Source organism: Pteropus vampyrus, unplaced genomic scaffold, assembly GCF_000151845.1.
Source record: "Pteropus vampyrus isolate Shadow unplaced genomic scaffold, Pvam_2.0 Scaffold295, whole genome shotgun sequence".
NCBI lineage: Eukaryota > Metazoa > Chordata > Mammalia > Chiroptera > Pteropodidae > Pteropus > Pteropus vampyrus.
Window position 1 is genome coordinate 959986 of NW_011889076.1, and position 14261 is coordinate 974246.

Genomic DNA, 14261 nt, shown 5'->3' on the forward strand with positions numbered 1-14261 from the left:
GCCCCGCGCTGTGCCCAGTCCGGGTCCTGCGTCCGTGACTGTCCGCGGGTCCGCACGCAGTCCTGCCTTCCTCTGGGCCTTGGCGGGGCCATAGGGCCCTGGGCTCTGAGTGCGCCCCCCGCCGTGGTGTTCTGGAGACGCCCTGCCTCCAGGTGAGCGAGGTCCCGCACCTCTTAGTCGACCGGCGGCGTGAGGGGACAGCTCTCCTTCCAGGTGCTGGGGCAGGAGCTTTGAGTCTGTGGAGTTTGTCTGCCAGAACTCACGTTAAAATATTTATTTACTTTAAAATAGCAATAAACATAGCGTGGTAGCACAATAACGTTTTTTTAGTGAAGAGTGATTATTTTCCAGATCAGAAAGAAACAGAGAAGAGTGACTTGTCTGTGTTTTTGCCACTGTATGGCCGAGTGAGGGCAGTGGTTCCACCGTCCGTGTGTCAGCCTGCAGTGGCCTGCTGTGTGCTGGACACACAGGCGGAAGTTCTGGCCTCCCCCAGCGCTTGGCAGCTGTGGGACTACCCTCGGCTCGGTGGCCGCAGCACAGGGCCTGTGTCCCAGGGCGAAGAGCACGGCGCTTCTCCCAGTGCTTGTGCCCGCAAAGCCTTGGGGCCCAGGGGCCCCCTGGCCAGCTTCGAAGAGGGACATACTTGTGCTTCCGTCCCGTTTTTTTTTAAACTAGGAATCCACTTTTCTGAAGGGAGGCTATATCACATATTATTTTTTTTGCCACTTTTCCATGTTCACAGTCGGAGCTCCGGGGGTTTGGAGCTGACGGTAAGGGGTGTGAACGGAAGCGTGTCCGGTATCTGCGTCGGTGCTTCCTGGTCGGTGGGGTGTGGGCCCCAGACAGTGTGGGCTTGGGCGCCGGCCCCTCACAGTCAAACCTGCAGGTAACTCTCAGCTCCCAGAAAACTTCACCTGTCCCTGAGTACCCACAGGGGACAGGTTCCGGGACCCCCATGGAGTCCCCACGGCGGGCAGGAAGTGGGCCAGGTGCTGCCTGGAGGAGGCCGACTTGTGGGCAGGCCTCCCGTCACGCCTCTGCCCTGGGTAGACAGCCGTAGTGAACGCTTTGCTCCAGCTTAAAGAATTTTCCTTTCGTTAGATAAGCAATAAGCACAGTACGATCGCTGCTTTTTAATTTTGTTTTAGACTTAATCCCCCCGTTTTTTCAAATGATGCGTTTTTACTGCGATGTCGTCAGTGTCTGAGTGGGCAAACGTGGTCGGTGACAGCAGTGAGGGTTCCGCGTCCGGTCCCCGGCCCCACAGAGCAGCGGGCTGTGGGAGCGGCGCTCAGGAGAGTGTGCCTCCCAGCTCGCATGAGCCCTCGTGGGCGCCGACGTCAGAACACTGTCAGAGCACGTTCACGAGGTCTGACGCGTCAAGGTGAACGTGTGTGTAGGCGGAAGCTTAAATGGCTTCAGGCGGAACCGTAATTGTGACATCATTGAAAAATCTCTGTGGCGTAACCGTGGCGCTGGCGCTGGAGCAGAACCATCCTGGATCTGGGTAGTTACTTTATTAGATTAGTACTTTAACCAAACTGTGACATGCAGTTCTCAATCACCTTTGTCTGCTTTTCGTGGACAGAGGATTTGAACTCCAGCCTAGGGCAGCCTGTTTCTTAAATTCGCCATCACTCTTTTGGTTTTGTTTTGCGTTTATGGCCTGGATAGTATAGAAATAGGTTTTGGGGGGTTGTTTTTTGTTTTTTTGTTTTAACTTTGTGGCCTGCTTGACCTTATTTTGAGGCTAAACAACACTTCTTGCTGGTTTCTAAGAAGTTTTTCATCATCTCTCTCCACATTTGCCCTGTGTTCTAAAATGGGCACAGGCAGCCGACGCCCTGGGGGCCGCGGTGGCTCGTGGACAGGAGGCTCGCTCTGCCCCTCGGCCACGCAGCCTGCGGAGGCTGGAGCGAGTGAGCAGGCGGCGCGAGCCGTCTGTGCACGCACGCGTTCGCTCACCTGTCCCGAGAGCCAGGAGTCTGACTCAGTGCTGGAAAGGTGAATGCAAACCGACTTTCCTCATGTGGGACCTAAAATATTCATTTCAGAGCTGTTGAGCCACACCAGCAGCAGCTGTTTGGTGAAGAGTTGCCAGATAACGCAGATGGAGAGCAGCCTGGTCCTAGAAGAAAGCGACAGCCCAGCATGTCAGAGGCCATGCCGCTGTACACTCTGTGTAAGGAGGACTTAGAGAGTATGGACAAAGAGGTGAGCCCCTCGGCCTGCGGAGCCGGTGCCCTCGGCGCCGCCCCGGTGGCCAGCCCCCCTAGGACCCGGCGCAGCGGCGGCGGTCCCAGTGCACCCTACGTCTCCTGACGCCCGCCTGCGTGCGGCGTGGGACTGGCACTTTTGTTTCCGTTGAGAGAGATTGGCAGCAGTGTCGAGCGATGTTATCAGTGTAACAGCAACATGCGGCAGTAAGTACCGTAGTCAGCTTCACCTCATGACGCCGTTGGTGCCCCCCCCCGCCTCCCTGCCTTACCTCGAGGGCACCCGACAGGCATCTGGAGCTGTCGTTGGTGAGGGGGTACCCCAGGCATCAAGTGGGTGGGCAGTGCCCAGGACGGCTCCACAGCGCCAGCAGGGCCGAGGATGGGCCCCGGGTGAGGCCGGGCTTCACTCACGCACGAGGGACGGCGGGCCGTGCGTTGGAGCAGCCGGCCGTCACACTGCTGGCTTTCGGCGGCGTCGGCGTGTGTGCTTTCCAGTGCTCGATCACGGGGACAGTGACGATGGGGCCCTGAGCCCGTCTGACGTTGGAGGTTCAGCACAGCGGGGTTCCCTTAGGGCCAAAGCTGCACCACACATAGCTTTGTAAGGCAGCGTTGCTGTCTGTCTCCTAGCTCGTCTTGAACAGACGCTCTCTCGTTAGCCCGTCCTTGTCCCCTGTGCCTCGTGGCCGCCCTGGCTCTGACTGCCCCTGCCTCCTATCACGGGCCCGGCCCCGTTGCCTGCAGGTTGAAAGCATGCCACGTCCCCAGGCGCCTGCTGTTCAGGGCCGGTGTTGAGAGGGGAGACAGCAGCACCAGGGCCCGCCTGGCCCGGCGGGCCGGGGCCTCCCCACTCCGTCTACAGACAAACCACTGGCCACACGCTCACCGTTTGGCCGTTTGGCATGACAGGCCGTGCAGGCAGAAATCTCTCAGTTTTCCCCGGGGACGCTGGGAGAGCAGGGAGGAGGAAGGTGGTGTTTCAGGGGGCTTGGAGGCAGGTGCTGATGTTCAGTGACACCTCACCAGGACCTCAGGTTGTCACTTCCAGACTAGAGTCTTTCTCGTGACAGTTAAACCCTGTTTTCGGATGGGCCGATTCCTCTCTTTGCCATCGTCTGCCTTTTTGAATATTTAGCTAGTACACAGCTGTTTGTTCCGTAAACGTGTTTTTTCTGAAAGAATTTCCTCAACGTGACTTCTCTGGCTCCACGCCCAGATCTGGGACATTCCTTCCGTAAGGGACACCACCCACTTAGGAGGGGCCAGGAAGGGCAGGCACCTGGCACCCGCATTTCTCTCCTCCTGGCCACCTGTCCATCTTCCTGGTCGGTTATGCGATGACTTCACTGCCCTGTCCTCTCTAGTCCTGGTCACTTGTAGGATGTCTTCATTGCCCTGGTCCTACTAGTCCTGGTCGCTTATGGGGTGAGTTCACTGCTGTGCCCCGCGTAGACACTTTGTGCAGTCTGTCAGGCAGTGATGACATTTTTGGTTCTTAATTATTTCACGTCAGAGGAATCTAATCCTTAATTTCAAATGAAAGTGTTAAATGCGTCTGTCAGCCTGAAAGCGAATCTTTCGCACAGAAATAAACGTTAGATTTAAAGACGTAGACAGTGCTCTCTGGACCAGGAGGAACCGAGGCGAGGGCCATCCTAGACGCCCTCCCTGGGGCCACTGCCCTGGGAGCGGCTGAGGTCAGAGCGACTGGGGCTCTGTGCTGGGCTCACAGCAGGAAATGGCTTCGGTGCTTGTGGGCTCGCGGGCCGGGAAGTGGAGGTTGTGGTAGCTGCCCGCCCCGCCCTCCTGGTGGGCGTCCTCGTCCTCAACCTCGTCCTCAACCTCGTCCTCTCCTCCGCCCCGCCCCGCCCCGCATGGCGGGCCAGGGCTGTGGGTTTAGAGTTCAGAAGCTGAGGAACGCCGAGAGTGGCAGGCGGTGCTGGCTTGGTCTGCTGTCCCCGAGGCGGCATGGGACAGGGAAGGGCCCTCTGGAGTCGCCCGGCAGCTGAGCAGGGGGATGTTCGCGCTCAAAATTGAGTAAAGCCTGCTGCCCCTTGGTCCTTGGCTGCTAGAGGTGGGTCACAAAGTGAAGCTTCCCCTTGCATCTGCTCCCCGAATCCCGTGCGGGGTCCCGTGCGCACGCTGGGAGCTCAGCAGGAGCACCTGACGGCCCGCCCCCCGCATGCGGCTCGCGAGGCCCAGCTCTGCTCTCTGCGCCGGCGCTGGGGGCAGGGGGACAGAGCCCGGGCCTGGAGGGCTTGTGGAGACGGTCCTGGGAGACGAGCCCACGGGCTTCTGAATACGGACCCGTCGTCAGAGCCGAGTGTCCCGCCAGCTTGTCCAGGGGTCCTCATCCTCACGGGACGATTCACGGCAGACGACGTCTCAGCCCCCTGTGATTTCTGCAGAAGTCCTCGCCCGTGGGAGACTTCTCTCACGTGGCCTGTTTTGGGTGCGTTCTGCTTTGATTTATCAGCAAATGGTTTTTCAGCCAAGTGACAGAATGCCTTTGGCATGAATTCCTTCAGTGGACTCTCTGCCGAAAACATTTATTTCGCGTGGGTTCTAGGAACCATGGGATCTAGTGCCGTCACCTGACAGGGCTTGTGTGACTGCCCGGTGGTGCTCTCTGCTCAGCTCAGTAATTGCAGAGTCCTGAGAAGTGTGATGGAACCAGAACCCCGCTCGCCTGTGCCGTCCTGAGGCCCTGAGCTGGCGCCGTGACTCCAGGCCTGGTGTAGTTGTCGTCGAATCCACCAGAGGGAGCGCTCCAGTCAGGCTGTGCCCCGCGTGCACAGACGTGTTTACTGTGTGCTCACCTGCTGTAAATTCTCATGGCCGCATCTGGCGGCCCCACAGCCTGGGCTCCGTCATGCTCTCCCCAGGCACAGCTCAGCCGCCCTCTCCCAGGACACGTCCTAGGGGGTCCCGCAGCAGCCCCGTGGGGCTGACAGCAGCTGCATCTTCTAAAGGGTCGTGAAAGTGCGCGCGTGTGGTGTTGGTGCTGCCTGGTTCTGTGTGGCATGCTGTGCGCACACACGTGAGCTCTCCCCGGCGGAGGCTCGCGGTGCCGTCAGCGTTTGCAGGGCTCGGGCGCGGTGGCCAGTTGTCCACGGGGGCAGCCCTTGCGGTCCAGCACACAGGTGGGTGTGAGACGGTGAGCGTCATGTCCGGGCAGGCACCTGGTTGCTTGGATTTGTATGTTTGTGAGCATAGTGGGCCCATCGCCTGTCCGTGTGTCGACACGTCGTTAGCGTCGGGCACAGATATGCCGTCTGGGGAGTTAGTGTCCTGAGGCGGCCACATGGCCCCAGGAGACCTCAGGACGCGCACATGAGCCTGACAGGCGCCGGTGCCTGTCACTGTGCAGATGCGCCATCCTGTCAGCACTCTGGGCCTCCCGGCGGTCCTGGGAACCCCAGGGTGACCTCAGCCTGCGGCCGCCCCACACACAGCTCCTTGGGGCGCGAGGCCAGCACATGCGTGACTCTCTACGGAGCGGCCGGTCTGCCCGCACGGTGGCCCGCACTGTCTCGTCATCACCATGTCCCGGATGAAGCTGCACGTCTTCCACTGGCCTGGGGACGCGGCGATGAAGCGGTGCCTTCCAGCAGCCCTGGGAAGCCGGCCCCGGGGACGGTGGGAGGGGGAGCGTCCCGTCATGGGAGTGTCCCGGTGTCTGCTCGCAGGCCAGCACCATCCGCGCACATGACCCTTCGCCCGGGCATGAGTCTGTCCGTGTCGTGCTGCTCTCTCACACGAGGAAGGTGCGGGAAGGGGCTGGTGAGCAGACTCAGGGTGGGCCGTGGGGTTGGCGATGCTGCTGGCGGGGCTCCGGCCCCCTGCCCTACTGTCCTCCGTGCACTCTCAGGTGCCTGCTCAGTGCTGCAGGTGTCCGGCCCTGGGAGGTGCATCCCGTGGGTGGTGAGGGCAATGGACGGTGCGTATGAGAGCCCACGGTGCGGGTGAGGAGGCAGGCAGGGTGGGCGTGCGTGCACCCCTTCCCCGTGCCCGTGCCTGGTGGGACACACCGGTGTTGCGCTTGGCGCTGACCGAGCGGCCACAGGCGCGACCGCAGCTCCAGGGGCAGTACCTGCATGGCGCCTGCCGTGCCCTCGGCTCCGTTTGCACGTGTGTGTGCGCCCTGCGTGTGTCTCCCAGAAGCGTCTGTGTGCCGGCCTCAGCTGGCCGCTCTGTTCCTGCCCCGGCCACATCTGTCACGTGTTAGAACTTGGTGCTGGTTCTGCTCCTTCATTTTGTCGACCTGCACGTAACTGGTCACAAGCTAGAACTTGATCCAAAAGCGTGCGCGTCATTTTCTGAGGTCGATGAGAGGTTTTTGTGGCGGGGTGTGTGGATCCTGGCCCCACAGCAGAAGGAAGACTCCACCTTTGAGTAAGAGTCACATCATGTGCACGTGAGGGTTTAATTCCACGGGGAGCACGAGACTCGTGTCAGGGCCGGGTAACCGGCGTTAGCCCCGGTGACCGGCGTCAGTCCCGGTACTCATGGGACTGCCGGGGCTAAGGAGGGCTCGCTGTGGGGCGGGAGGCACCCCCGCCATCTGGCAGGCAGCGGAGCCCTGTTGCCTATGCCGGGCAGGGGTCGAGGGGGTCCAGCCTCAGCATGGGGCGGAGTGGGAGGTGCCCTGAGAAGAACCAGCGTGCAGGTGGTTTCCTGGTGTTGTCCTGCCCACCCCACCCCCGGCTTTCTGGGCCAGCCCGCCATGAAGCTGTCTTGTCATGGTGGACAGGCCCCTGAGATCAGAGTGGCGGGGGACAGCCATTTGTTTCGTGTGCCCTGCAAGTGGCCTGGCGCCCGATCTCAGAGAAGGGCCCCTAGCTCCGCAGACAAGCCGGCCCTGGGCTCACCGCACGAGCACAGACATGGGACAGACCCCAAGAAACGGTCAGAGGCCATTTCTGCGGTGGAGACCCAGGGTGCGGGGTAGACAGGCAAGACGCAACTTCCCATCACAGCCTGACCAGTCTGGTCGTGTGTCAGGCACAAAGCTCGTGTCTGCAGAGGCCCGAACAGGATGTCATGATGTTTGAGATGTCCAGGGCACAATCCAGAGGTTCCTCAGTGGTCACTGGAGACTGGCGTATTCCCGAACGGGCGATGGCAGATTTTCTGGGGTGGCCCAGATGTAGCTGTCAGACCCTGTGAGGGAGCTGGGGTGGGGCAGCCCAACGTGAGCGCAGCCTAGAGAAGAACCGCGTGGAAATGCTAGAACCGAAAAAGTCACCGAAGTCCTCTCGGCCTGCGGGCGGGCGGGGGGACGGGGGAGGCTCACCGAACTCAGAGACAGTCACAGAAATTGCAGTTAAGCAGGGGAACGGGTTGGGGGAGAAATGATCCGAGCCTCAGGGATACTTGGGTCAGTACTTGATCTTCAGCATCTGTGTCACCAGAGCCCCAAAGCTGGGAGGGGGACTGGGGCAGAAGACACTGGAGAAGTGGCCGGTGGCTGCCAGCCGTGGTGGGGCCTAGACCTGCTGCCCCGGATGCTGCGCCCCTGTTTGGCCACTTACAGAGTCATCAAAACAGAGCCGTGTCGTCCACACACTGTGTGCCACTGCTTTGCCCCCTGGGGTCAGAGCAGACTGGGGAAAGGCCACATTTGAGAAGGGCTCTGCGGAATATTCCAGGTGAGTCGTGGCACAGAGACAAGGTCGTACTCGGTGTTCCCTGGCACCAGGGGTCTCATGCATGTTTTACGAGCAGGTGGTGCGTGCGCAGGTTTGCCGCTTGTCCTCTGCCGTCCTGGATCTTTCTCGGTGCGTTACCTCCAGCCTGGGTGGGCGGCCGGGCTTGCTGGGCTGTTGTGTACGAGTGTGTGGCCTGAGCTGCCTCAAGGTCAGTGTTAGATTGGCATTCTGCTCGGGAGTGTGACCGAGCTCCAGGAGGGGGCAGGGGCCCCACGGCAACTCGCCAAGGGACTTCCCGATAGGTGACGTGCTTCCATGGGGCAGGTGTTCGCGGGCCAGCTAGTGGAGGTACGAGATTCAGGGTTTATGTGGACGAGTCCCAGAGTCGTGTTTCTCATGCACGTGCTCACACACGCACACGAACCGGTGCTAGAGGGTCGTCTGTCCCAGCAGGCAGTCCTCCTGTGTTGTGCCTCAGGAAGCAGGTGTGTGCAGATGTCCCTAGAGGATCGGCACCCCCTGGCCTTTAGGAGAAGCGATTCCAGATGACACGTGACAGTAGCATTGTAATATTAACAGTAGTGGCAGGGGGGCACACGTCATGGTTTAGTTCTCATTTCCCAGCGTGCCCATCCCTGGAGCTTGCCAGGCCCTGTCACCAGGGTACGAGCAGGCAGCTCACCCGAAACTCAGCCTTCAGGACTGTTTCCTGATTGACCGCTTGGGCCGAGGGACGGACGGGGAGGGCCTTGTCCCATTGCCACCTCCCAGGCCTTTGTTGGCGGTTGCCTACTGGAGTTGAAAGACCGAGAGAATCTCGGGTGACCGCAGGCTCGCCCACTGCACACCCTGCAGCACCGTCAGCTTGCACAGGTGCGTAAACGCTTGCGGTTCCACCGCTGCAAACACCCGGCCACGGAGAAAAACGCATCTGTCGGCTCCAGGTGCTTTCATGAAGGTGGTGTCGTTTTAAGCTCAGCTGGACAGTTATTCCGAGGCTGGGGCGGCAGCCTGCTTAGAGGGGTGCTGTGTGCGGTCACTCCCCTGGGACAGCGCACGTGTGCATGTTTCTGCTTCTGCCTCGTGGGGGTCCCACAGCCACCAGGGTTTGGGGTGGTTCCACCTATCATCTCAGCCGATTTTTACAGTATGGAATTTCTGCCAGGTCCGGAAGGGACTGTACTCAGGTGTCAGAGCCCCTCTTCACAGGTCCTCACAGAACGAGGGACGCGCGAGCACCGGGGCTGACAGCAGGCCCGAAGCGGGTGGAGGCCGTACGCTTCTGGGGTTCGGAGTTTGAAAGCCTGCGAGAGAACGCCCCTGTGTTCCCTCGCTGGCCGGGCCCACTGGCCGGGCAGCCCTGTCACCGACGTGTGCTCCCCCCGCGGGCACACGCAGTAGCGCTGCTGCAGGGTCGGCTGCCTCTCCTCTGTGTCCCTCGAGTGGCGTGTGGCTCGTTGGGCCCCCCCCCCGCTCATGGACATTTTAGGGGGTTCGGTGTCGACTGGAGACAGGGTGGCGGGTCGTTACTCGCGTGGGTGACGGTGCCAGTTGCCCAGGGCTGCAGCTGGCTTTGCTCTAAGAGTGTCGCTGTCCTCTGCAGCCAGCCCCAGGTCCCCTGGCATCCTCCACACCCCGCTGTGCTCCGGCGGGGCGGACCGGCCCTGCCCTCCTGGATTCAGGTCAAGAGATGGGTCGGCTGGCAGGCCATTTGTTGAGATCACTAACGGACAACACTGTGTTCTCTGCTCACAGGCACAGGACACTTACATGACCAGAGGTGGGGGTGTCCACACCAGGCATTTCAGCCACTAAATGCCCAGACCCCACAGCCTGGGCGCTCAGTCCCACCCAAGACACCAGCTACAACTAGTGCCCCAGCTCGTAAGCTGGACTCTGACAAGCGCTGTGAGCTGGGGTTCCCGCACCCCTTCCTCGTGACCCATCGTTTGCCAGAACGGCCCGCAGGACCCAGGGCAGCACACAGCCAGGCTCACCGCATCTCTCTGTAATGGGGGATGCGGTGCAGGGTTCTGGTGCACAGCCTCCAGGTGCAGTCCAGAGGGGCCCCAAGTGCAGGAGCTTCTGTCCCCTGGAGCGAGGGACACCACCCTCCCAGCACCTGGCTGTGTGCACCCACCTGGAAGCCCCCAGCCCATGCCCTGGGGACTTGGGAGCTTCCTGGGGAGAGCATGGTGGGCCCTGTCCCCTCCCTGGGGCCGGAGTGGGACCGAAGGCAGCAGGCTTCTCAGCTGATCCAGGAGCCACCCAGGGTCACGTGAGAACAGAAGTGCTGCTGTCACACAAGGGAGACAGGGCAGAGACCAGGAAATAAGTGTCTCCTCATTTCGTGCACATGCAGCAGCTTTACAGACTAGACAAACTTACTAGGTAATGGCCTCTCTGAGGTCATAAAAACGTGATTGCATTGACTTACAGGGGTTTGGATACCAATGTTTGCTTTTTCTGCATTTATCTTTTTGGAAAAAAACAAAAACACTTTCGGTGTCTGCTTGGGCCCCATTTGTGGCCAGTGTGTCCCCCACATTAGATAGGGCTTCCTCCCCACACCCCCTTTTCGCCTTTCTAAGTAGGTTGATGTCGCCGTCTTTGGGCACAGGCACTGCCTTAGTGGCCCATACACTTAAAGCGAAGGGTCGCCCAGCAGGGCTTCTGAGCCTAGGAGCTGGGTCCAGGAACATTGTCCTCCAGCTTGACGTCACTGCAGGTGCAGCGACAGGGGCTGGCATGTCTTGGGTGCTTGTGACACACCTGCCGGTGTCCTTGGGCCTCTGCCAGCCGGGCCGATGCTGTCAGCAGAGCGCCACAAGGTCGTGGTCGTCTCGGTGCCGGAGATGCACGTCTTCCTGTCGCATGTTCGTCAGGGCAGAGTGGTTAAGGACTCCAGGTGTGCTAGCTCAGCATCACTCGGGAACGTGGCGGCGTTCCAGAGCCGGGGCTGCAGGGCGGGGGGCTGGCCAAGAGGCTTCTCGTGCTGTGGCTATCGCCTGGCGTCTCCTCTGCTGAAGGACCAGGGTAAACTAGAGGGGGCGCGGGGTCGGCCGGAGGTCACGCCCGAGGAGACGGCAGCCAGGGTCGCCCGAGTCTGGCCCAGTGGCTCCCTCGGGCGCGTCTGGTGGTGCAGCCGGCCGTGCCCCGGCCTGCTTCCCGGGCCGCCGCAAGGTGGAGCCGGGCCCGTGGCCCCGGGGAGCGCTGCAGCCGGCAGCCTCTGCCCCGTTCTCTCCCCGCTGCGCAAGCTGGTGTCGGCGGGTCTCGGCCCGCCCTCCTCCTGCGCTGCTCGCTCCCGTCCCCTCACCTGGCACGTCTGTGGGTGATGAGGCCTGAGGTCTTTCAGAGAAAAGCAGCATGGGCACCCTGTGGCAGGACGCCCCTCCCGCACACAGGGCTCCTCCCAGAGAACCGCTGCTGCCACCCACTGCCTGGCGCCGCCTCGGAGGATGCCACCACACACCGCGAAGCTGCGGTCCCTTGGGGGCACGCGGCGGGGAGCGACCCGCATGCCCTGTGCCGGCCAGGGGTGGCGTCCCACGGCCCCCGCTGTGTGCACGTAGCGTGTCTCGGCGCTGCCGTAATGCAGCGTGGAGCAGGGTGGGGCGCGGTGGGTGCTGGGCTCGGGGTGGGGCCTTGGCCGGCCGTGTCTCCCTCCCCATAGAGAGTTGGTCTGTGCACATGCCGACTCCTGCCCTCCCGTCTCCTTCAGGTGGACGACATCCTAGGGGAGGGCAGCGACGAGAGCGACAGCGAGAAGAGGAGGCCGGAGGAGCCGGAGGACGAGCAGGAAGCCGGGCCTCAGCCCAGGGAGCCCATGGCCCTGGGGGCCCCGCGGGGGCCGAAGTCAGCCAGCCAGAGGGGCACGGGGGACGGCCGTGGACCCAGGTGAGGACCCTGGCGTCCGGGTGGGCACGCCTGGCGGAGTCGAGCGCGCGGCAGGATGCGGCAGCCTCTCCTGTCTCGCACAAGGGAGTCGTGCAGTCTGGGGTGCCGGCGTGCTGCGGGTGCTCGCTCGTGGTGTGTGCCGTCCGCATGGTGTCTGCGTGCTCTGTACGCATGCAGACTCGCACATGCGCCTGCCATCATCACATACGTGTTTCACGTGTACTTACACGCTTGCCACACATGTGCTATACATGCCTAGTCACATACCCTACACATCAGGCCGTGACTGCCGTCATGGCACATCCCCCGGCCGGGCTTGGGGACTGTATCGTGGGGCTGGCACTGCCCAGGCCGCTCGTCGGGGCAAAGCTGGGACAGGGGTGTTAGGGTCGTGGCTGGGTGTCCCCGGCAGCCTGCAAGGCGGTCGTTGGCAGGTTGGACTCGCTGCTTTGGGAGCTCCGCAGCGTGTTCCAGCTCACGTCCCCAAGGTCATCAGTGGAGCTAAGTGACCTGTAGCGGCTCAGGAGGAGGGCTGATGGCCCTTGCTGGTTACGTAACGGGCTGCTGTCGGTGCACTTGTGGCTCATCAGAGTCCTTAGTTTTGACGGCTGCCTGCGGACACAGCCGCTCGGAGGCGCTGGGCCAGGGCGGGCACGCACCCTGGCTGGGCCTTGGTTTCCGGGCCTGTGAGCATCCGCAGGCTCAAGCAGACCAGCCATGCCCCTGGGGCTTTGGGTCACCTGCTCGTACCTGGCGGTTCCCTGCGGTGACGGTTGCCAGTGTCTGGGCTGTGGGGGAGACCGGTCATGCCGGCTCACAGGTGGCACGGTGGTCAGGGTCCCCATGACCGTGGACACAGACGTCTGTCGTGTGCTGACAGCACATCCTCACCGGGAGGTGGAAACGTGACTCCACGGGACCTGGATGAAGGCGTCACCGTCTGCAGTCACTTGCTCCGTGTGAGCAGACTCGCGGGCCCAGGCCTGGGCCTGGCTTTCCCGTGAGCCCCTCCAGGGACAGAGTGCCCCGCCCAGGCAGGTGCCTGGCCATCTCCAAGTCCCTCCCGAGCCGCTGCAGCCAAGGCCTGGGAGCTCCCAGTGACTGTGGGAGTCTCGCTGCTCTGCCCCCTCCGTCCCGTCCCCTGTCACTGCAGCCGCATCACTGTCCCCCTGAACGGTCCTGGCCCGGTGGTCTCAGAGTCTCCCGGTGCATCGCTGACCCCGGGTGGTTTCTCAGCAGCATTGGGGGACTCGTCCCCCACATCTCTGTCCTTGGCAGTGTGAGCCTGGCGGGGGAGGGCGCGGAGGGAGCCTGTCTGTCCTGGTCCCGGGTCGGGCGGCCCACTTGTCCTCGGCCGCAGCTGACACCGCAGCCCCGTCCCCGGCCGCGTGCGCGTCGGGCGTCTCAGAGCGCGCGCTTGTCTTCCAGAGGCCACAAGAGGAAGCTGCGCGAGGAGGACGCGGCCAGCGAGTCCAGCAGGGAGTCCAGCTGTGAGGACGAGGGGAGCAGCTCGGAGGCCGACGAGATGGCCGCGGCCCTGGAGGCGGAGCTGGACCTCATGTGAGCCGCCCCGCCCGCCGCCCCCGTCGACGCCCCGCGCTGGCCCGCACCCCTCCGACGGGCTTCCCTTTTCTCCAGAAAGACCTGTATGTTTTGCAAAGCTCCACATACAGAAACACGTTGTTTTGCAGAAAGAGGTGTTTTTAGAAGTTCTACTACAGGAAAGGCTTCTTTTCTGGGACGGGGGTGGACGTAGGGCTCAGAGCGCGGCTGGGGCCGTGATCTGCAGCGTGGGGGAGGGGCTCGGGGGTCGTTCAGCATGCGGCATGTCCAGGTGAGGCCCGGCGTCCGACGGGGCACAGCGCTGTGGCGTCCTGTGCTCGCCCACAGCCAAAGCCACCAGCACGTGGAGGGCCAGGGGCCCACGCCACGCGGCCTGACCGTGTCCCGCTCCTCAGACATCGGATGTAAAGTTTTTGTATCTATTTCATATTTGACCCCACGCAGGTTTTTCTTTGATCTAATAAAAACCCTTTTTGTAAAAGCTGCTGTCCAGTGTGTTGCAGCAGCAAGCGGCCTGTCGCGTCCCTCTTGGGGACCCAGTGCATGCCCCATGCGCTCATGCGGGTGGACGAGCCACCCCGAACAGCTCCCTGCCTCAGAGCTTGTAGGACGGCAGACCGAAGGTGCTAGAAGTTTCCAGGTGAACTACCCTGCCTCGGGCGTCCAAGCGGCTAGGAGGTGGCCCGCCCTGTTCGCCGCCACCCGGCTGTCGGTCTCCGTCGGGGTCTCGGAAGCCCCGGAAACAGCTAGCAGTGCCGACCTAGGACCCTCTCGCTGGCACGTGGCCGCACAGGGTCCCTCGCGTCTGGCGTGTTAGGGGACAGCCGGGGCATGAGACCCAATGCAGTGCATGGTGGCCGCAGGCGGCGGGCCCGAGGCGGGGGCTGGGCTCCGCTGAGCGTCGGGCTGCGGGTGGAGGACGCTCAGG

General features: G+C 62.3%; 1 protein-coding gene across 4 annotated transcripts in view; it reads left to right on the top strand.

Moving 5' to 3' along the window:
- The window catches only part of CTDP1 (CTD phosphatase subunit 1), a 31764-nt gene extending 17950 nt beyond the window's left edge, over positions 1–13814 (top strand). The window contains exons 10-12 of one of the 4 annotated variants that reach the window (XM_011376350.2): positions 2058–2217; positions 11595–11770; positions 13199–13814. In XM_011376350.2, the coding sequence (XP_011374652.1) occupies positions 2058–2217; positions 11595–11770; positions 13199–13334 (472 nt within the window). In that variant the 3' untranslated portion in view covers positions 13335–13814. Of the gene's footprint in view, positions 1–2057; positions 2218–11594; positions 11771–13198 lie in introns of those variants that run through there. The other 3 variants (XM_011376352.2, XM_011376354.2, XM_011376353.2) reach the window with 3 other exon arrangements.
- Positions 13815–14261: the final 447 nt, after the last annotated feature.